Here is a 25,377-nt window from a genome sequence, read left to right as displayed (position 1 = left end):
CATCGACTTTGGGTTGCAAGTAAATGATCTTAAGGTATGCAATAGTATACATTAGCTGGAAGAAGCATGCAGAGCCCTGTGTTAAATGAGCAATTTCATAGTTCATTACCACAAAATTGTTCAAAAGCTTTATTTTTGGTTTACTTATTACAATTGCCCTTTATATTGTGATCGTTTTTTTTTTGCGAATTCTGAATTAAAAACAAGTCACTTTTTTTAAAATTTTAAAGAAACCCTATAAATGAATATTCAACTATCGATTTAATCAAAAAAATGTTTTTTGTTGTTGTTTGAAATTGCAAAGATCTGCATAAAAAACAAATTAATTCTAATTTCATCCCTCTAGAAAATTTTTGGTTTTTTAATTTTTTTATAAATTAAATTTAAATTTTTTAAAGAATGCTAATCTTCTTTGTAGATTGGGGATTTAAAAATTACGTCTTTTGGGAAAAATGGTAGACTTTTTAAAGTCAAATCTATCTGGGTCACATCTGACGGTTAGATGACATTTTAAAAAAATATCAGAAAGGGGGGACACCCAAAAATAATGTTGAGGTTTTCCCCCAGTGGGGATCCGGGAAAATAACAAAATAATACAGGACCATTGCAACAAAAAACCGGTTATTACAACAACAAGCAAGGAGGCAAAAACCTACAAGGTTTTTTACCCCATCCACTTAAAAACCCTTTTAAAATCAGTAAAAATTAATTTTTAAAATTTTTTGTGATGGTTAATATTTTGTCTAATTTTTTAATTTGGGATGTAGGCAAATTGAAAAATTATTTAAAATAGGGAAAAGGTTAAAAAACCCAAAAAGAGAGAAAAAAAACAAAAAAAGGAAGGCCTGGCCTGATATCACAGATGTGTAGGCTGGCCTAGCTCTACATTTGTGACAAAGGCAAGCCACGTTCGGTTCAATCAGGTCAAGAATCAAACCATAGTTAAAGAAAATGAATAACTCAAACATTTACACTTTACCTAAATATACCTATCATTATTATTCTTATTGCTGTATATAGAAAGAAGCAACGAATTAACATTTTGCAGTTAATATAAATTTACATATCTCTTGTTAGACCGTTCTTTATCTAAACCATACAGGAAAACGCAGGCATAGGAAAGTATGTAGCTAGGGACTTTAAGCACAAATTGTACAATCTTTTAGAATTTTAATATTGTTTGCCAAAAGAGTTATATTAATGAAGAAGATTAACTATTTTCATTTTCACTGATAGTATTGTTCCATCTAATTTAGAAGGATCTTCGAATACATTTATACTATTTGCCGTTTTTGAATAATTAAATGCAATGATTAATTCAAGGTGGAAGTTTCAACTATAAAGAGGTCATAAAGAAATCAATCTGGTTTTATCGAGCTCAACGTTCTGGTAATTTACCTGTAGTCGCCAATGATCCTGTACCTTGGCGGGGTGACAGTGCCCTGTATGACGGGCAAAGATGTTGGCAAATTGACCTCACCGGAGGCTGGTATGATGGTAAGAATCAAATTCAACTTAATTACTTTTTTTGGTGATAATTATTATGTAAATAAAATTATAATTGTTTAGTAATGTTTTTTGCGGAGGGATCGATTTTTTTTTTTTTTTTTTTAATTGAATAAAAGTGAATATCTATATGATGTCTATTATGCTTTTAATTCATATTTTTTTGTTGGGTTGAGAGAGGTCTGAGGTTTGGGTCACTTGATACTGCCATGGCTACGAGCTTTTCACCTGTGCATTGAGGCCAAATAACGCCCAGCCGTAAGTGGCAATGACCTTTGTAGTGAACCTGGTCAAAGGTCCAGGGCCTGGATCAGCCGACACATCAGTGTCGTTTGATAATTGACTGCACTGTTTACTATTCAGTCAGTACATATTTTGAAATTTTCTCTAAAATGATAAATGGTTTTGGGACTGATAGATGGTTTACTATTTCAGCTGGTGACTGGGTAAAATTCAATCTTCCAATCTCGTCTGCTGTAGCCGTATTGGGCTGGGGTCTTGTGCAATGGGAGGATGCCTACAAAACAGCTGGACAGTATGACGCAATGCTAGACTGTATTAAATGGCCTCTTGATTTTTTCCTGAAATGTTGGAGAAAAAATGAAAATGAGTTATATGGACAGGTAAAATGCACGATTTTAATGAATTATTCAAAACTTTAACAGACCAATTATGCATTTTCTTTGTTTCATGTATCAAAATTTTGGAAAACAAATACTTTTAGATGCATCCATAACCAATAACGTGTTATTTTGTCACCAGAGTCATAATAGTATGTATTATAATATTCCTTTATGACAATGCGGCAATATGTCACACTTTAGTTTAATTATAATATTCCTTTATGACAATGCGGCAATATGTCACACTTTAGTTTATATAACTATATAATATCCACATATTAATAAGTTGATACAATCTGTTTCAATTCAATCACTGAGATAATCACCTTTATTGAATGTTTTCCCACAGTATTTATATTTTATTATTAATATTTATAAAAGTACATGTACATTTACATGTAACAACTGTACAAATAAGAAACAATATTGTTATACTATGTATTGTAAAAATTAAGGTTGGTAACGGTGGTATTGACCACTATAAAATGATGAGACCAGAGGATATGACACCATCAAACATGCAGCGGCCAGCATACAAGGTGACATCAGCTCGAGGAGGAAGTGATCTGGCAGGCAGTATGGTTGTAGCTTTTGTAGTTGGATCTATGGCATTTAAGATTAAAGGTTGTTTTATATTTTGTCTGACATACACGAATAAATCAACATAATAATGAAAATCCGTTATCACAAAAATAAAATTGAAGCAATTGATGCCTTAAAGAAAGCCCATATACGTCAAGTTTAGAACAATACTTTTTCGAGGTTTTATAACCGTCTCATCATTTAGAAGAGATTTTCAATTCTGCTTATGACGTTAAAACCATAGTAATTTTTCAATTGCAATTAACTTTTAAAATGATTATAAATCCAATCCCGCACATCTAGCTCTTGCTTTCATATTTTTTCTTAAAGTATTCCCCTTTTGTAATATAGTTCAAGAAACATTGAATGAATATAATAAAATGTTTTTAAGCGTATTCGAAGACGGCCGTGGAAGCTGCCTTCCAAGACGCCAAGGACCGGCTAAAACAAAGTACAGCATTTATTAATGAAAATGATGAAATAAAATATACATAAATTTTATTATGTGTTCATACGTCAGTGATCACGGAAGCTGCAATGTGATTCGTTCGTGCTTTTTCCGTAGAAACTACCATGTGGTCCCCAATGAACAACTATGAAACAAAAAAATGAAAGGAGCAATAAATATGTTAAATTGTTTATCTTTCAGACGCTGAATTCTCCGCAAAACTTCTTGACGCCGCCGAGTCATTGTATATGTTTGCTGATAAATATAGGGAAAAGTACACAGCAGAAATAAGTGACGCAGACAATTATTACAGGTTAAAAGATGATGTTATACTTTTTGGTCAACATTGTTTAATGTTGCTGAGTAAATATTTTTTTTTGTCATTATTACTTTAATTTATAATAGTGATGATGTTCATGACATCTAAGGTAAAAAGGATCACATTGAATTTTAAAATTTGCTTCCATAAAATTTGACCTTTTGTACTACCAAATCAGTTCAAGTGGTTACGAAGACGAATTGGTGTATGCTGCCGCCATGTTGTACAAGGCGACCAACAAGGCTACGTACTTAACTGACGCGGAGCAGAAATACAACCAATTCGATTTCGATGGCAAAACACCTTGGGCCTTCGATTGGGACGATAAAACAATTGCAACAAAAGTAAGATATAGCTATGCATTCACTTCAAGTTCTATTGCAGCTTTTGATGCAAATATTTTTCAAGAACTGAAATACTAGAAAATGATTCCAGATAAATATCGTTGGGTTAACAACGATAAAATAGATTGATACATTAAGTGCCTTAGATAATATAAATGATAGCTAAAATGCGTTGCCAGGCTTTCAAATGAAAGCCACCAATGATGTTATGATAGGAATAAATTAATAACAATAACATGAAATGTTTTGATTATGGAACAGATTAATTGCAGGTGCTTCTATTTGAAGCAACAGGCAAAAGTTCATACAAACAAGGTATACAGAACTTTTTAAACAGCTACAGTCCGCAAGGAAACGTGCATTACAGCCCTGGTGGACTTGCTTGGCGCGGAAAATGGGGTTCTTTACGATATACAGGTAGATGATATTAGGCTATTAGAGTTGAAGCATGTTCCGGCATTTCCAATTACAATATAGAATGAAAATTTGAAATCAGTGCATTATGTTTACGCTGGTACAAGATATTCCAGTATTGCTTGTAAAAATGTGAACATGTATCTTATATATGATTAGAATTCTACACCGTTTCTAATGTTGTTACAGTTAATGCTCGAAGATGACAGCGATAATTTCCATGCTTACGTTATATGTGTTACATTATGTTGAATAAAGTATTTATGTCTTGATTACCCATCTTTTGTTGTTTATTTATTTTTATCGAATGATTTTCTGGAAACAAGTGTATTGTAAACGGTAGTTTTGCTATGTTTGGCGTTTGGTCAAAATTGAGCAGTCGTCTTTCACCATTTTCAGATTTCGGTAATTCGAGGTAAATTTTCAGCCCCCCAGCAATTCGAATTCTAAAAGGTTTGACTGTAACTGAAATGAAGCAGTAAATAGGTTCTTAAACAATAAACATTTGTTTCTGACAATATAGATGTTATTATACATTTTAAAATGTATTTTGTTGTATATGATCAAGAATGGATGTAAAGTAACAAGATAGGAAAATACATGACAGTTAACTTCTTTTTTCAGCAAACGTTGCGTTCATCGCACTTATGGCGGCTGATTTTGGGATAGATGCGGAGACTTATAAGAACTGGGCAAAAGGACAGATTGATTACATGCTTGGTGATAATCCAAGAAGCTCTAGTTACGTTGTTGGCTTTGGAAACAATCCACCAAAGCAACCCCACCATAAATCCAGGTACTTCATTGCCCCCCCCCCCCCCCCCCCTTTACTAAATTGTTATTTTACCTTGCAGAAGACTTTTCAATACATATATAGTTTAAACATTCCAAACAATCCCCTACAAGTAAGTCCTGGTATATCCACCTAATAGTAAATGACATCATTCAACTTATAATTATCAACTTGGACAAATAACTTCCATTTAATAAAAATGATCGGTAAATTTTGTTAATTTCTTGGGCTAATCCTAAAAGATTTTTGTCTGTATTCAGGTAATAACTTAAGTTTACCACGTCGATTTTGTTTGCGCGGTGATCTGGATTCATTGAATAACGTGATATAACAACATCAACGTTTGTTTGTGCTGTGTGGAGGCCGTAAATGTCGCCCCGTACATTCGATCAGAGATTATATATTTCCGATCCTTAAAGATCGTTCAGCACGACCTTATTGTTATGTTGTTATGTTTGTGTTTTTTTTATTTAGGTCTATTTGTCTTTTCTAGTTTGGTTGTTCCAATATTCCTACTTGAATAAGGTTGAATCACCCTTAGGATATGTTGCCTGCTTTATAACTTTGTCTTTTGACGTCTTATCTGTGAAATACAAGCTCCATAACTTCTGACCACCTTTCAAAATTCCATTTTGTTTAGTTCCACCCATTGTTGTTTTCGTTTAGGACACACGCTTTCTATTACTTGGGGACCATACTCTACTTTTCAAAGAATGGCACAAAAGTGCCGCATTGAAGGTTCCACGATAACCACCGTATGAACACATCTACGATGCTTCCAAATTCATTATGTCACCATTTTAATGTTAAAATGTTGAATTCTTCTAAAGCTGGTACTAGGGGGGTGTGGGTGGTAGTTTGCACTTGACAGTACCGTCCATGAACCGGCTCAATTAAACCAAGCCTGCAACATTTTCAATTTTGTTGTTTTGAACTTACGTTAGGGAGTCTTATTTTCTCTGTTATATAGCGTTTAACTTTTCTAAGTAAATATTGATTGAAGCTTTGTGGGAAGATTTTTGTCTACTATTCTTAAACATCAAAAAGAGACAACACGATAAAAATGAAGCAATTATTATCCTTGTCATGCCCATTACAGTACATTCGATACGTACATGTATGCACCGTTTGACTCATTACAGGTATGCTTCTTTTATAACTAAATTTGAAAACAAAATTAAATTTACAATGTTCTGTACTAATGAATAACATACAAAAGGCAGCGTGCTCATCAGTACTCACATATACAAGTACATAAACAAGTTGATAAATGTCCAGCACGTGTCAGCCGAAACCAGCAGCTTGTGATTGGGGTGTATTTTCTGACACTAGTAAGGCTAATGCTTTTGTCTTGTATGGTGCACTTGTGGGAGGACCAGATGCCTCAGATAATTACAAAGATGTCAGAACTGACTACGTCACTGCGGAAGTGACGTGTGACTATTAACGCGGGCTTCCAGTCTGCTGTTGCTGGTGAGAATTTAATACACATGTATAACTTATACTTAATAATTTTCTATGTTCAGAAGTAGGTCCTGTAGCTAGAGATATTGATTGAAACGTGAATTGACATATATTTTATCATTCAGACAATATCTAAAATATAATACCTCGCTCTCGCGGCTCTCACACTGCGCTGAAATTGTGCTTCATATACCAGCTATTACTTTTTTTGAATAGTCGTTTGTACCTGCTCCACGTGTATACATATAATATAAGTCTGTATCGAGCTATATAAAATTCTAAAAGTGGCAAGCTATTTAAGTTAGGTTTTATGAGATATTTAAATCTCTCAGTTATATTTATATCTTTTTTTTCAGGATTGGTTCATTTTAAAAACAACTGCTGATGTCCTAGTGAAATTTCTACACCAATTTCATAATAATGTCATTTGATATATACTCAATAAGTTATGTTGTATGTTAACTGTTTTTTTATTCATGCAATATTTCTATTTTTTAAATTTAAACGCTAAAAAACTTTTATGTGGTGAACACTGGTCATCTGTGTCAGACTGTCACTGATAGTTTTTGTTTGCGCTGCTGATTTGTAACAGAAGAACTTAATTGAAAAGGTCACACGTTTGTTATAAAAAAGGATAAAACTCAATTACCGTACTTTTTTTACAATTAAAGTTATTGAACAATTTCTACATATAAAGGTCTTTCACCTCTATTGCCCCTAACCTTCAATTTTAGTTGCATTTTCGTTACCATTTATTTTTGGCCGAAGGCCTCGAAAATCAGTTTGAACTTCCTGCAAAATTAAACAGGAAGAACTCATAGAAGAAGAATTTTCATTGGTCATTTTTAAAATTAAAAACTGAAACAAGGGAGTGACATTGACCATTCAAAAATGAAATGTAACGGATAGTTCTTTGCATTATGAAATAAAGTTTTAGGTAAAATGTAAGGGTAGTTCTTGCAATAATAAAATAAAAGCTTTTTTAACTGTAAGTTTACTCATACGCATGAATTATCGGAAAACACGGAACTTATCAGGTACGTTCATTAAGTGTCAAATATATGATATGATCATTAATGTGTACAACTGATAAAGGGACACGGGATTTTTTTAAAAAATAATTACGATCCGTGTTAATGTTAATTATTTGCATATTTTTTGCATTATTATTTACTAAATGTGAGTGCCTACCGACTACGTACATGTTGGTATTAGAAATTGAATTCTCTTCCCAAAACACAACAATTTCATTAGGGTCACATACACCTTAACAGCGTTCCATTTTCGAAGCCCAGTAAAACCCTCTTGATTATTCTGTCAATTGTAACCAAAATATTTTTATTATAAAACAGGTAACATTCGATTTATTTTCCGTGTAGGTTACAAATCTGTGGATTTATAATACCAAAAAACGTTTCCCATTTTTATACTTTTTTTCAAAATTTCGTTTTGATTTAAAAAAATCAATAATTCTTTGTTAATCCCAAATAGACATTCAGTAATATACATGATATAGAGGAATTTGTTTTAGTTCAGTGTAAGATCGGAATATATTTCACCGAGTGAGCACCAAAAGGTATATTTCACGAGTGGCGCAGCCACGAGTGAAATATGAACTTTTGGTGTTCACAAGGTGAAATATAATTCGATCTTACACTAAACTAAACAAATTTTCTTTTTATTATTTGCAAATAAACGTTTTGAATGAAAATCGCGCCAAATAAAAATACAACGTGACGTCATTTACGACGTCACGTCATTAAGTTGGTACCCAGTACTGTACACGCTGGTATTTCACTGAAACAACGTAAGGGGCTTAAATTGAAAACAGTGAAATTATCAAAGTGGTAATTTCACTGTTTCAAACAGTTGAAATTACCCTCAGTTTTTTTAATTCACTGATATATTTTCTAAAACCAATCGGGAAAAGCATGTAAATAAATTAAATTATAAACTTTTGAAAGAAAAACATTTTAATACTTCCTTTTCAAATTTCGTTTTGATTTTAAAAAAGTCAATAATTCTTGTGTTAATCCAAATTGACATTAGTATATATATGATATAAATATAAACTTTGAAAGAAAAAAAATTAACTTTAATCAAATAAGTACAAAATATGTACAACATGTATACAATGAGTTGATCTATTTGTATGTGGAAATTTGGTTTGGATCCCCACACTTACACACAATTTTTAGTGGGTGGGGGTTATGAACCTATTTAGGTCTAGTTATTACTATTATTATCTTTGTGAAAACCAAGGATGGTTTACAAAGTTATGACAGGAGTTTTATATTTTTTCCCTTTTCATCACAGCTGTTTTCATTAAATTAAAGATAAAAGATAATCATATTTACTACAATTTTGAACAATAACTTGCTCCATAAGTGACAAAAAATCAGTATTGTAAAACAATGTTTATTTTTAGGCGGAACATATAAAAAATAGCGATCTAAACAAAGTATATCATATTTTGCCTGGATCAGATTCACTACTTCCGGGAAAACTGGAGTTTTCAGTCCACATTAATTTAAGTTCCGGGGAACTAGCTAAGTTGATTCCCCTTATATCCTGTTTGTCTACCGGGATCGGATATGAAGGACCGTTGATAAACTGGCATTGCTTCTTTGTTGTGTTTTTCAAGCCCATTTGCTTCAATGCTTGCCGGGAATTTGATCTTTACTTGTTTGACCCCATGTGACATACTGTGGGAGTTTAAAATAAATAACAATATAAGTAATAGGGTAACGTGTGGCATATTATTTCTTCATCAAACATTTATTATGATGACCAACCGGTATCTATTTCACATACAATCGAACAGATTCGGGATCTTATATAATCCCGTTTTATCTTTCCATATAATTATTATTTCATTTTATCCCTCCGTATGTTATCTAAATAGTATTATTTGTACTAATTAAAATCACCAGCTGTATCATTTTCACGGGTCAGACCAATATGTCCATAAACAAATACCCTGCCCCCGTATCAAAGGTCATTTAAATCATATCTTATCTTGTGACACGTCGTATCCTGTTTACTCGTTAAAAACAATGATCATTATACAAAGGATCCTGTTTACTTGGAAAAAAGTTCAGGCTATCCGAATATGTCCTGTACAATTTTGTTATTTAATTAGGTGATTTATAGTAGTGTATAATTTAAATATTTACGTAATTAAAACCCAACTTGCCCATGCAAACAACGTACTTGATAGTATATAAGATAACACTAAATATACTTACACTAACAACAGCCTGAGGGATCATATATGCTGCTGAAATGTCACGCACTGTTTGGCTGTCTCTATATATAGAAGATAATCATCCACCATCCAGTAGTATTAAACATTTGTCTTTATAAATTGCAACATTTTTATCACGTATAGAATAGAAACAACAGGTTTGAAGCAGAGACTGTAAGATGATCTTTCTAAGGTAGGTGATTATTATTTGATATACCTTTATTTAATTATAAATTAGCGGATGTAATAAAACAATTTTATTTTTATTTTGATATGAGAAACAAATCGATTAAAAGGTTAACAACAGCCAAAAAATAAATGATAAAAAAATTGAAGAACATACAATGAATAATTAAAACAATATAAAGAATTTTAAAATTAAAAAAAAAAAAAAAAAAAAAAAAAAAAAAACAATAAAAACAATTCTATTAATTTTAACAATGTTTAAAAAATTGAAGACATAAAAAAGAATATTTCAAGATTTGAATTTATATAAATTGTTTAAAAGAAGAATTTTACGATAATTAAAGTATCAATGTTTTAGAAAGTATTCGCCTCTTATACGAATATTTACTCTTTTTTTTTCCATACTGTCACAGTGAGAAATAATATTAAGGTAGAACGCGACACTTTGCAAACTTTCGAGTAGCGTCTTGAAAATTGACATGCAAAAAGTTGACCATATTTCTGATAAATTTCCGTTGATTTTATTTCAATAGTTTAAGCCAATTTTTGTACACAAGGCGCCAACATTGACCACCAAAGCCCGTTTTTGAACATGACGTCGTTGCGTATCCTAAGCAAAATATCTTATATTTTACAGCATTTGACGGAAATTAGATTTTCCTTTAAGCTGTTTTAAAATTTATTGTTTACGCCGAAAACGTTTGAAGAACGGGAAAGAAAATTGTCAATTTTGTATAGAATTTGACGTTAATTTTAGCCGCATTTTTCGGCTTCAAAGCGGCTTATCAAAAAATTCCTCATTTTTTTGTTTTGATCTTTTTTATTTAAACGTACTTTAAAATGTATACTTAGTCTAAATGACTAAAAGAAAAAGGGATCACCAACTCGATGCATGTTGATTTTCCCCACCCCTATGGATATAAGTCACGCTATCACGGGGCATTTGTTATTTTTGTCATTAAAACGATCGCTCTGTGTCAAAATCCCGCTAGAATCGGAATTTTACGCCATTATGACCACTAAGGAAAATATATGGATACAATAAAGGCTACGGAATTCCGATATTATAGATACGGGACAGTATATCATGCAATACGTACATGACTAATATACCGTGATCCGTACATTCGTAATATACGGGAACTTTGTATGATGCACGTATTTACTAAAATACGGATTTTTTCTTTTAATTACGAGGTCAGTCATTACCAAAATCTGATTTTTTATTGTTGTAAAAAAACGTTTTGTATATGAACTTCAGAATGACCCACTTTCTACAAAAGGAATATATTTAAATTCATAGTCGTGATCGTGACATCTTGTCAGAATACATTTTTAGATGTAAAAACTTGAGTAAATGTCAAATCTCTCTCTGTTCATTACATGTAATGTGGCATACTGATGATAATGGTCGGTGAACAGAACATATAAAACGATCGAAGATCCTTTAAAGGTGTCATACATGTACTGATAATACTTCGACAAGCCCTGTGATAGTTAAGAATTTTGTTGTTTACATATTAGCAAGTTTTCGTTAGACTTGCTTACAATTCTTGTGCTCAGTAACACGTTATACTTGAAATATACCAGCTTTTAGACTTTATACATTAGTTTCAGTTTTTGCTTCTGTTCAGAAATCGAGTATTATATCAATCAGAAAATTGTGACGTGCTCGTATGTTATGTATAAGCAAAAATATTCAAGCCTAAATTCCCAACTGAAGATTTTAAATATAATATGCCTTTTATATCGTCAGGTCTCATTTAAATAATAAGCATTTACAGTGGACATTGTTGTTGTTTTTTCTTATGTATACAGTAAACGCTCTAGAAACAATTCTCTCCTGATAAGCTGAATCATTATGTGCCGACATTTGAAGTTCTCGAAACGTATCTGCATACGTCGAATTTCGTTAAAAAATTCTCAAGGGGTGTGGGGGAAAATAAATCACAGTACCGAAAAATTTGAAGTCGGTGGACCCCCTAATTTTTTTTAAGTTATTTAACTAATAACGGGGACCATAATCAGAAATATGGTCAACTTTTAGCATGCCAATTCTCAAGACGCTAATCGAAAGTTCGCAAAGTATCGCGTTCTACATTTATTAAGCTAACCAGTTTCTTTCAATTTGAAAATCCAAGTATACTGATTTGCTTAGAAATTTATCGAGATGCAGTTTTAAAATATGGTAAATTTAGCTATGGTCTATGCATTAGCAAATGAAAGGTACAAATATATATTTAATATTATTTACAATTTTTTATGCATTGTTATAACTACATATGAATTGTACCTATTCATACAGCCTCACATCTTTTGTATTTTATTTAGACATATACATCTACATACAACTTCATAAGCGTCAATGATTTCCAATTTGTTTAGTTTCGCCAATTGTTTTCGCGTTTAGCGCATTCTTTTATTTACTTGGGGACCAAACGCTGGCATATGTACGGATGAACAACGGTGACATGTGTGTGTATGTTTTTATTTATCTCGGACGCACGAGATACTATGTCGTGGCCTCGGATAACCGCGTATGAAATAAATGTTGAATTCTGCTGGAACCTGTGCGAAGAGGCGTGGACGGTACATTAAAATAACCCCTACCGTCCATGAAAGGCTCTTTCGAGCCGCGTCTGCAACACTAACGTTTTTGCCGTTTTGAGCGTTCTTTAATGTTTTTACACTATTTCATTAAATACGGTATACGATTTAATCTCAGAAAAAAATATGATTCTAAATAAGATATAATTAATGATGGCCAAAGATATAGTGGGTCATGCATAAAATATTGAAATTATATTGTATATCAATAATGAAACTTGTGTGAAGAGTAGCAATTAATTAAAAATGTCTTTAAATATATTTTCTTGTCTAATCATATTTGTCTAATATTCAAATTGTTGTTTAGATAAGTGCTGACTTAACTACAACATGGTAACTTTTGAGAAACAATTAAATGCACATTTACTCTAATAAATAAGTACTATTTTGTCCTTTGATGGAAGGGAAAATCTGTGTTTAATAATTATATTTAAATCCTGGATTGAGGACATGCTATAAGAAGAAAAACAAAAGTGTCAATATTTAAGAATAGTTTCAAGAAATACTTATTTAATCAACTTAAGCACAGTCCGTATGTATTATATATGCAAGATACGCTCTTTATATTCATACTTGTGTTTTTTATTATTATGTTTTCTAATAATTGGTGTCTGTCTTAGTTTCAAGTTTTTTGACTGTGTTAATTTTGATAATTTTGTAAGTTAATTTTACTTTTTAAATTGCAGATTAAAATGGTGCACTGATGAAAGTATTATGTTTAAATGGATAAAATAAAATGAATTGTAAATGAATGTTCCAGTTTGGTTGTTAATATGTTAAAAAATTGTGATAACCATTTAATCATTTTTTTTTACATGTTATATTTTTTTAATTGATGTTTGTTCTTGGTGTGTGTGTGGTGTGTGTTTATTTTTTATTTTAGAAGACCGCATTGTTAATAAGATGTTGCAACATGTATAAGTCTTAATGTGTTACCGTCGGTAAATAAAGTTATTGTTATCTTTATTATTATTATTATATGCTTATCAAAAAGCAGCTTTATTCAGACAAAAATATTTTCTTTTGTAGGTTATTAATTGCGGCGATGCTTTTACTTGTTTGTAATGGCCAAAATGGAAATTATGTGGTCTTGAAAACACAGAAGAAAAAGAAGTTCACGATACTCAGAGCAAAATGCGTGTATAAACTATCCAAACCAGCTGCACAAGTTACCTTCGATATTGGATTTGACATACCCACAGACAAATTCAAGGTAACAATTGAATTGACAGCAATATATACCATGTACATGATAAATGCCTATTTTCTTGGTGTGTTGTGTTATGCCTGATTGAAGGATTTGGATGAAAATAAAACATTGAAAACAATAAAGAGATATAAGGGTGTGTATATTATGAGTTAGTTAATTACAAAAAGGAGTTCGTATTCCTTGTAATATCATATATCAATTATAGGTTTTTTTGGGAAATGCAGAAATAAAATACGTATCAAATTGATTATTCAACCTGACGAAAGGTAATAAAGCGAAGCTTGTATTGATATCTAAATTTGTGTTGGTTTTGATCTATTTGTCCTATGATTAAAATTTAACATAATTTATATTCTGCATTTCCCAAAATCTATTTTTGAGTTATTTTATATGGTTTGTGATACAAACATTGAAATAATCATCTAAACCTAAGTGACATTGATAAACTTGCGTTGCCAGACCTCGCAACATTTCCGTAATGTCTTAGCAATTAAATGTCAAATGCCAAGAGGGCATATCAAGCGTATCGTATCCCCTTAAAATGCTTAGTTTGTTATTCAGTGTAAAATACAATTCCACAAACGTTTTAAGCAATTCATGTTTTTATGTGTTTTTTTAAGATAAAAAAACAACAACAACAACAAAAATAAAATTTAAAAAAAAACGCGTGGATAATAAGAAAACTTCGATAAATTGATATTCCTGCTTTTATTTTTATTTTAATTCATTAAGATATTTCGTATAAAATTAAAAGATGCGTAAGTGATGAATGTAAATACTTGAATCACTAAACAATTATTATATAAAGATTTAATATTATGCAAGGCAATATATAAAAATGTAAGACTATTCCATGAGCCTACAAAAATGAGGTAATGAGGTATGCTTTTCAAAGTAACTGATATTACATTTTTAGTCCAAGCAAGCGTCTGTCACTGGTAAAACCGGAAATGTGTATTCACTCATTAATACAAAGACTGCAAAAAAGAAGTTTACCGTTGCATTTTCGGTGATTTACAAAGGTGAAACCGTGCCACAAGGAACATGCTCGCCTCTTACATTACAAGGTTTGTAAAAGAAAATCAAGTATTCGTCATTTTCTAAAAGTCATTGTTTTATATGTTCACTACATCTACATTTTCTATAACTTTTAAACTTCCCTGCGCGTTTGAACATTGCGTTGTTTTCGTGCGACATAAACAAAGAATTTTTATTATAACAATTTAAACAACAGGGATTACAAAATTGAAAAAAACATTGAGATTTATTGAAAGTTTAACTGTTAAGCAGCACAAATGTCTGGCAATTATTTTGTATTTCCACAAATGTTGTGTCTAGTTCAAATGATTTCATTTGATTTATTTTTGCTAACAAACAAACTAAAATGAAGATTTTTTTTATAATATAAGCAATGTCATAAAAACGTCAGATAAGATTAACTGATAAAAGTTCACTGACTTATTTATTTAATTATTTTCAGTTTCAACGGAGGCCCCAACGTTTGGAAAAAATTTTTCTTTCCCCGTAATAATTTTTAACAACGATTTTAAGCCCACCAAACTGATTTTTTTTGGAAAAAAGAATTTTTAATAATCCAAAACTTTTTAAAAAAAGGAACAGTCCATTTAAAAATATAAAAAATATTTTAAAACCCTAAGGGGGCAATTTTGTGGGAAAAGCCGGTCCTTTATATCCCTTTAGGTTTGGACCCCAACTGGTTTTCAAAATGCTAATCCTTCCAGTTTTCCAAAAAGAGTATTGGGGTTTTTTGGAAATTTTACATAAAAAATTTTCGCCAGTACTTTTCCAAACCCCTCCAAAATTTTTGTAAATTAGATTTTATCTGCCCAAATTTTTCCTAAACCCTCTTTTTGGGAAAAAAGCCTTTGTCATATATGTTTTCCCTTTTTAAAAATTTTTAAAATAGTCCCTTATCAAATTTTTTGTAGTTTTTAAAACCGTTTTCCCGCAAACCATTTTCTGTGGGCCTTTAAAGGAGGGAACAAGGATTGAAGGCCTGTGTAGTTTTAAGGTGGCAAATGAAGAAAAGCTAACAGAAAAAATTCTTATAGATTTTTGGGACAACAAGTGACAAAATTGAGGTGATTAAGAAAATTTTGTGTTGTATTTGAAGATTCACAACATAAATTTGTGATTGATATACCCTAACACATATGTTATCTTTCTGCTTTCATTTTTTGGTAAAGTTCCTGTAGCAGCAAAAAAAAAAAAAAAACCGGAATTTTTTTCGAACATAACTGTACTTATTTTGTTTATTGAAATTAGGGCCTAATTTAATGTTAAAAAAATTTAATTAAATTCAGATTTGTTTAAAATGTCACAACATTATGCGTGGCGTAGTCATTATAAACAAAATAAAATGGACCCTTTTCTTTGCGAAAAGTTATTTTCTGTTCTATTTTTAAACTCACTTGTAAAATGTCAGTTGGAGTGTGATGCTCTATTAATCACCATATACATTTTACGATTTACCTTAAAAAATTATCTAAAATTATATTTTTGTACTAGGACTGGGTGGGAAAAAGCGTGGAACCAAAAGGAGACAGTGGTGTTTGGTTTCATTGGAAGAACTTGCACGAACTTAATAAACCGAATTTGAAATACTCGTTTCATGCCACTTACATGGGTGACGTACAGCCTACTGTTCTTTGCAGCAGTGATCTACCAGAATTCACCACAACCACCCAAGCACCTGTTACAACTACCCAAAGCCCTGCAACAACAACGAAATCACCCGCTACATCATCGGAAACCTCAGTGAAAACAACCGAGGAAACATCACTGACTACTCGTACAGGTTAGTAGTCCAATAAAAAAATCGTTGAATTTTCCAAACTAATACCTTCATGATAATTATTATTCTTGTGACATTAGAAAAATAAATAAATGAGATATGAATTTCTCTTTAGAAACATTTAAGTTCTTGTTTGTAATAAGTTCTTTCTCATAACACAGTATATAAAGCCTCATTTTAATAATGACAGAATATTATATTAAGATTATACATGGTAATTAATGTTAAATCGATTTTCTTCTCCATTTAGTTTTGTCACTCGGACCCATACCAGCATGTAAGTAAACCAGTCAGTAGCCATGGAGATATGTCTGGTCTTTACACAATAAATACATAACAATAATGTGGCAGACTTGACATTGATATATAGTGATTACACTGAATCAGTATGATACTCAACAATGTATAATGAACTCTTAATTTCACATAGTCAATTCGCAACGAGAGAACACATGACATTGAAGATTTCACTTAAAATCAACTTTTTATCTATTACATTTTTACGGTACAATTACTTCGAGTACAGTATGCACTCGATACAGAACTTTTGGACTCACACAATAAAAACGGAGCTTAATAGAGTACAATATGGATTTGATATTGTATTTGGGCTATTAAAATGAAAACAAAGCTAAATAGAGTACTGTGTTTGGTATGTTTGGTAAGAATTTCTGGAAATCAAAATGAAGCTGAATCGAAAAAGACTGAAATCCACTTAATAATATGATCTTCTCGTATATTAGAACATGAAAAAAGAAAATGCTGGGATTTCATTGGTTTCATTTTATAAGATGTGAAATAAATGAGCTTATTTTTTCCCTTAGTATAGTGAATGGACAACTGCATAATCATAAACCTTTTATTCACAAATTTTATATCTATTAACCTGAAAACCATCAACAATAACGTTATATATCTATTAATTAATAAAACATTAACAAGTTTTATATCTTCTCATTAACAATCTATTTAGTAAATTTTACCTTTTTAAAAATAAGGGATTTTAAAAAAATTTTTGAAAACCTTTTAAATTAAACAGCCCAAAAAAAAAATTGTAAATATAAATTTTTAAATTTAAGCATTTTATTTAAAAATTAATATTCTTCCTATTCATAACCCATTAAAATATATGATAAATGGGAAAATAAACCATTTTCCCGCTCCCCTATTTAAACAAAAAGAAAAATCAGAAATTTGAATTTAAATGAACCAAATTTCATTTTTTTAATCTATAAAAAAATTACATTGTTTTATACTTTAGCTAAAATTTTAAAAAAGGTACAAAAGTAAAAAAATAATGGGAAAAGGCAAAAAATTTCAAAAAAAGAACCATATTTTGGGATACAACTGAAAAAACCCAAAAACAAAAAGCAAGAAAAAATTGGATTAAAAAAAGGATCAAATTTGGCCCCAATTTTCAATTTTAATCAATTTTAAAAGCACATTCTTTAAAAATTATTTTTTCTTTTTAAAATTTCATTTAAAAATTTTTTAAATTTGTTTTATTTGTTTAAATTTTAAAAAAAAAATCTATTAACCCCCTCACTCATGGGGAATTGTGATATTTTTAATTTTTATTTTGAAACCCCCACCTTAAACTTATTTTAAAAAAGGAAAACCCGGGCACTAATTAGGGGGCAAAATACATGTACTTATAATTTGATAATAAATTTCAAAACTAATATAACTAAAGCTATACTAAAACTTTTTCTAATTTGTATTTAGAAAAAAGATGAAAGGGATGTATATGTGGTTAGTGTATACTAATTAAAAATATAGTACTTAAAACTTTTAATTTCAAAAACAAAAATAAACTATAATAATATACTAGTACATTTATTTACACGAGACTTATTTAAAAGTAATCCCAGTCATATTAATAAACTTAAGTTTAATCTTATCATCAAATTATTGGAACTTAAACGGCAGAAAAGAAAGAACAAACAAGTAGTATTGAAAACAACAATCAACAGTAACGATAAGTGACTAAAAATAGAAAAAAAAAAACGGAATCCTAAAGAAAGTCCAACATGAAAATGTTGAACCAGCCTGTTCATGGACGGTAGTGGTTATAGCAAGGTACCGTCCCCACCTAGTTAATCCTAACTGTCGTGATGTATTTCTCTCTTATTCTGTGTAATGTCAGACAATACTTTATCATCTGATTTGCATTTCAATTGTCAGTACAAATCACCCTGATACATAACACATACATAACGTGTATGTTGATATTTTCACACGAAAAGTCTATTTCTAAGAATGTCGTTTGTCCCCAATCAATACGTTCAGGCTCGAATATGCCAGCACTGGCATAACCAAAGTGTCAAATCAATTAAACATGTCTGCTGAGACAAGTGTATGTTTTGAAATAGAGTACAGAGATCCGATTGGTTTGAGTTCGTTCCCAACCAATGTATATATAATTATTGATCGGATGGAGTCGCCTACAGTTATAACTAAGATAGTTAAATTGATCTACTATTTCAAGTTCGCCACTCTCATATGTCTATTTTTCAAAATTTCCAGATGGTTGACGTTTTTTAAATATCGTAATTTTAAACTCCATTTATCACAGTACCTATTAACTGTTTAAGACTATCGCTTGATAGTTGTTAATCATCAATTGAACCGGAAAATATAACAGCGTCGTCAGCTAACATGATAAGTAAAAGATAATTGATCAAGGTCTATACCCAAATTTAAATTTTCTTTTAAATAAATTGTCATTTATGAATAGATATAACAAAATTGGTGGGCATATTTCTCATTAGCATTATAAAACAATGCATACGAAAAATTCAGAAAGTGAAATGAATGTATAAGACACGATGTTACATTGTATCACACGGGCCGTAACATTAGTAACAATTTACCGTCGGACCAATTAAAAAAAATTTGACTTTGCTATGGACGACATATTAAGTCATTTGCTTTCTTAAGATCCAAGAATAATCAGAAACGTTCCTTGTTTCTTCTTATATGATACAGGATGACTTCTTTGAGCACTAAACATTGATTTGAATCCAAATTGCGCGTCTGGTATTATATCATTTTCATCAGACCATCTTTTTCAGCCTTTTGTTCATTACAAATATAAGCAGTTTTGAAAAGCAGCTTGCTTGAAAAACATATTATTTACATGTGTTTTGTTATTATATGTTACGACCAAACAAAACTGCAATTTCAATAACATTTTACGTACAAGTTAGTTTTATACAAATTATATGTAGCTTTCGAATCGGTATGTACCATATTTCAGCATTTTTGTTTCAGTTCCATATAGCTTTCCGGCAACTGTAAAATCCTCATGGGATGTGACTGATGGTACTAAAATTGACGCAGCTTGTCACTTTGTCGTTAAAGAAGATCATAAACCTGAAACAGTCTATTTTCGCATCGATTTTGGGTTGCAAGTAAAAGAGTTTAAGGTATGCAAATTACATCAGTTTGAAAAAGCATACACACACTTGTGTTTATATTAAGTAAGTAAAAGGTAAAACGACTTCATAACAACTCGGATACTGTATGCAAACGAGCTGTTTCATTGTTCATTATTTCATAAATTTGAAAAGTAGAATCGAGGTTTCATCATGAATTTGTCTAGAAGATTATCTGTTGTGTTTGCAATTGTTGATTTGATAATTAGAATAAATTATATTACTAGCACATCTTTATTGGCAGACTTGGGTTTTGAAAAATATACAACCCACAGGGAACACTGGTAGTAGTTTCTTCATGTCAAATCTAAACTGGATCACATCTGACGAGTTAGAGGTGACATTCCAAGCAATATATCCTAAAGGGGAGACACCAAACATTATCTGTAACAGTGATTTGCCACCAGTAGGAGGATCCACTAAAGTAACAAAATCAACTACCGAGGCACCAGCAACTACGGGTAAATCTGGAGGTACAACAAAGGAACCGGTGACTACAACAAAAACATCCAGGGCGACAACGCAGCCGCAAGGTATATCCTGGCCACTTGCAATCCTTTTAATCTTATTGCTGTACAAAGAAACAAGCGACGAATTTAAATTTTGCGGCACATCTCTCTAGTTTGAACAAATTTACTTGTACGATAGCAGGTATAGGACAGCATCAAGCTAGGGACGTTTATCATTAATTGTAAAGTCTTCTAGATAAGTATATTTTTTGTCATATAACATTATTATGTGTGTGATATTTAATAAAGAATTTTGCTTCCACTGATAACATTTGTTTTTGAAGGATCGCATTCTCTATGAATAAATTCATACTTTATGTCGTTTTTAAAGTAATTATATGGAATGGTTAATTCAAGGTGGAAGTTTCAACTATAACGAGGTCATAAAGAAATCTATTTGGTTTTATCGAGCTCAACGTTCTGGTGATTTACCTGTAGTCGCCAATGATCCTGTACCTTGGCGGGGTGACAGTGCCCTGTATGACGGGCAAGATGTTGGCATTGACCTCACCGGAGGCTGGTATGATGGTAAGAATCAAGTCCGGGCTTTCGATGGATCACATTTTGCAAGATATTTAATCACTTTTGTTAAAACAACTTCAACATATTGCTTCAACTGACTAAAGTAGATACTAATGTCTATGAAAACTGAAAACTAATTTTGTATTCGTAACAGTATTATCTGAATAGAAAACAGCAGTTAACAACATCTGTTGACTACTTCGTCTACTTGGCAGAAGTCCATAATTATGTGAGATGATAATTAAATATTATACACTCTATATGTCAAGATTAATAATGTAAGTCTTATCAAAAATATTAACCTGCTAGTACTAGCGACTGAATATACCTATGCGATCAGTGTATTTCTACCGGCACATCCGTGCCATTAGAGCATGTCCTGCACTATTCGCTATTCTGTTAGTACATACTGTATATTTTGAAAATTTCTTTCAAAATGATAATTGTTTTTGTGATTTAAAGACAATAATATGGATAACTCTACTTAAGATAAGCAACTTGGTACCAAATAAGAAATTAAACTCATCATTTGGTTTATATTTCAGCTGGTGACTGGGTAAAGTTCAATCTTCCAATCTCGTCTGCTGTAGCCGTATTGGGCTGGGGTCTTGTGCAATGGGAGGATGCCTACAAAACAGCTGGACAGTATGACGCAATGCTAGACTGTATAAAATGGCCGCTTGATTTTTTCTTGAAATGCTGGAGAAAAAATGAAAATGAGTTATATGGGCAGGTAACATGCACACGTTTTACTGACTTTTGACGAAAATATCGAAATCAAATATTTCTTTGTAGAGAAATAAGTATACAAAGCATAAAAATCAATAAGATTTAGAATTTTAGTCGCCAGACATCTGTTATTCAAGATTTGTTTATGTCAATGTGGCAAAATGTCACAATTTCATTTTGTATATTTACAAATATCAGATCTACATATTAGTATGTTGATACAATCTGTTTTAATCAACTGAGATAATAACATTATTTGAACTTTTCCCTACAATATTTATATTTAATTATCAATATTGATGACGGTACAACGTAAACAACTCTATAAATAGCTAGCAATATTGATATACTATTTATTTTCTTGTCCTGGCTAATTAAGGTTGGTAACGGTGGTATTGACCACTCTAAAATGATGAGACCAGAGGATATGACAGCATCAAACATGCAGCGACCAGCATACAAGGTGACCTCAGCTCGAGGCGGAAGTGATCTGGCAGGCAGTATGGTTGTGGCTTTTGCAGTTGGTTCTATGGCATTTAAGAATAAAGGTTGTTTCACATTTTGTCTGACATACACAAGTCAATTATCAAAATTAAAAAAAAATCACCAATTAAAATTGTAACAATTGATCCCTTAAAGAATCAACACGACATGTTTAGAAAATTTTTAATTTTTACAACCATAAAATCATTCAGAAGAGATGTTTATTTCTAGTATTGTGCCGTTAAAATAATTTTCATCAACTTTTGAAATGACTATTAATCTAATATCCACAGAAAGGGTCTTGTCAAAACTATAAAATACCTCGTTTGTGTATATGAATCAAAAGTACGCTTTTCTTATTTTTTCTTCGTAGAAACCGCCGTGTGGACAACAAATAATAGAATTAAGTTATACTCCCAGTTTTAATTATCACGGATATCCATGAAGAAAAGGAAAGTGCTATAATAACCTACGAAATAAAAAAAGTGATTAGAGCCATTAAATGTGACAGTGTTCTGTTTACTTTTCAGACCCTGCCTACTCCGCAAAACTTCTTGACGCAGCCGAGTCATTGTATGTGTTTGCTGATAAATACAGGGAAAAATACACAGCAGAAATAAGCGACGCTGGCAATTTTTATAGGTTAAAAGAAAATGACATTGTAATTTTAATTCTTTTCTGGTCAATATTGTTTTATGTTAGCTATGTAAAAGTACTCGACTTTTGGCATCGCAAACTATTGATGATGCTAATGACATTTAGAACGAGTTCAAACAAATATATTTTAAATGTATGTACGGGTTAAATGTGAAGCAAAAGTAATAAGATATATATATATGCATAGGCCGCAGATGAGCTCTATGAATAATGTTTTTATTAAAATGATCACATTTGTTTTTAAAAAATCTCTAATTTATATGTTTTACTAAATTAGTTCGAGTAGTTACGAAGACGAATTGGTTTATGCTGCCGCCATGTTGTACAAAGCGACCAACAAAGCTTCATACTTAACTGACGCGGAGCAGAAATACAACCAATTCAATTTTGATGGCAAAACACCTTGGGCCTTCGATTGGGACGATAAAACAATTGCAACAAAAGTAAGACATAGCTATATCATCTTCAGCTCTTTTGCAACTTATCATACAATTATTTATCAACAAACAAAATAAATCATTCAAAATGAATATAAATAACATAGTAGCATTTACAACAGCAAAATAGATTGATACAATAAATACCTTTACCTATAATGCTATTACATGTAATTAAAACAAAAATGCGGCGCCCGGTTTTCAAATGAAAGCGACCAATAACATTGACCAATATAGTGAGATTAAATTACATTTAATTGAACTGATAAGCATATGGAACTTCTTGCAGGTGCTTTTATACGAAGCAACGGGCAAAACTACGTACAAACAAGGTATACAGAACTTTTTAAACAGCTACAGTCCGCAAGGAAACGTGCAGTACACCCCTGGTGGACTTGCTTGGCGGTCAAAATGGGGTTCTCTGCGATATACAGGTAGGTACATGGCTAACAGATTTATTCACTTTCAAATAAGTACCGGTATTTGCAATTAAATGCAAATTTAATGAAGTAGTACTTAAATACCGGTAGGTTCTTAATAAACAATCGTTTGTATCGTACTAGATGAATATTATCATAAAATATATAATGTTGTATATGATCAACATTGTTGTAAAGTTACCAGATATAGAAGATTTAAGAATGATGGTTAGGTTAAATACTACATGACAGTTAACTTCTTTTCAGCAAACGTAGCGTTCATCGCACTTATGGCGGCTGATCTCGGGATAGATGCGGAGGCTAATAAGAACTGGGCTAAAGGACAGATTGATTACATGCTTGGTGATAATCCAAGAAGCTCAAGTTACGTTGTTGGTTTTGGAAACAATCCACCAAAGCAACCCCACCATAAATCCAGGTACTACACAGTCCCAATAAAATACATTTAAACTAAATCGTTACTTAACCTTGCGGGAGATTTTTCAATGAAAATATAGTTAAAGCATTCCAAAAGATCCAACACACGTGTTAGTAAATGACATCATTCAACTTACCCGTTGAACTTCAACAAATGATTTCCATTCTTCAAAAATGGTCGACTGCATCGGTAAATTTAGTTAATTTCTTGAGCTAATTCTGAAAGCTTTAATTTTATGTAATCTGGATTCATGAAATACATTGATTTTCACAGCGTTTTTTAAGTAAATATTTCTTGAAGCTATGTGGGAAGCATTTGTCCTAACAGAAATCAGTACTATTCTTAAACATCTAAAAGCAACAATAACATTAAAATTAAGCATTTATTAACCAAGTTATGCCCTTCTAACCTAGTTATACTGATTAAAATATTTCATAGTATGTAACGTTTGACTGATTACAGGTGTGCTTTGATTTCTCAATTTAGATACAAGAGCAGATCTCCAATGTTCGGTCATAATGCATTTCATACAATAAAAAACGCTCAAAATATAATGACGCTTTTTATTCACATACAAGTTGATAAATTTTTCAGCACGTGTCAGCCGAAACCAGCAGCTTGTGATTGGGTTGTATTTTCTGACACTAGCAAGATCAATGCTTTTGTCTTGTATGGTGCACTTGTGGGAGGACCAGATGCCTCAGATGATTACAAAGATGTGAGAACTGACTACGTCATGGCGGAAGTGACGTGTGACTATAACGCGGGCTTCCAGTCTGCTGTTGCTGGTGAGAATTGAATACATGTATAACTTTTCCTTTAGTTTTGTCAATATTCGGAAATTAGTCCTGTAGCTATAGATATTGATTAAAACGTGACTCGCCATGTTTTGTATTATTCAGACTATATTCAAATCTATTAGATCTACACATATAGATAATAATTAACACCGTCGCGTAAATATCTAAAATCTGTATGTAGCTTTATAAACTTTAAATGCAAGCTATTTTCAATCTTTGATAAATATATGTACCATATGGAGAGTGATATATTCTTAATCTCTCAGTCATTTATATTTTTTCAGGATTGGTTCATTTTAAAAACAACTGAAGTTCAAGTGCAATACAGAAAACAAATTTCTAGAATTATGTCATAATATGTCTCAATAAAATATGCTGTATTGTAAA

General features: G+C 31.5%; 1 protein-coding gene across 1 annotated transcript; it reads left to right on the top strand.

Moving 5' to 3' along the window:
- The first annotated feature begins 1,475 nt into the window (after positions 1-1,475).
- Positions 1,476-25,377, top strand: LOC132731613 (uncharacterized). The gene is given in 25 exon segments (XM_060717825.1): positions 1,476-1,497; positions 1,942-2,129; positions 2,585-2,753; positions 3,361-3,472; positions 3,657-3,822; positions 4,095-4,239; positions 4,861-5,032; positions 6,308-6,473; positions 6,475-6,521; positions 13,563-13,746; positions 14,660-14,810; positions 15,224-15,267; positions 16,273-16,561; positions 16,809-16,835; positions 19,832-19,986; positions 20,240-20,528; positions 20,862-21,032; positions 21,572-21,759; positions 22,135-22,303; positions 22,769-22,880; positions 23,173-23,338; positions 23,622-23,766; positions 24,019-24,190; positions 24,785-24,978; positions 25,275-25,377. Coding segments are annotated over 24 exon segments (3,537 nt in total). The 5' UTR covers positions 1,476-1,497; positions 1,942-2,051; the 3' UTR covers positions 25,301-25,377.

The sequence above is a fragment of the Ruditapes philippinarum genome, unplaced genomic scaffold (genome assembly GCF_026571515.1).
Source record: "Ruditapes philippinarum isolate M1 unplaced genomic scaffold, ASM2657151v2 ctg518_1_1_1_1, whole genome shotgun sequence".
Classification (NCBI taxonomy): Eukaryota; Metazoa; Mollusca; class Bivalvia; order Venerida; family Veneridae; genus Ruditapes; species Ruditapes philippinarum.
The sequence above is the reverse complement of the archived record's forward strand: the minus strand, read 5'-3'. Positions and strand labels throughout refer to the sequence as shown.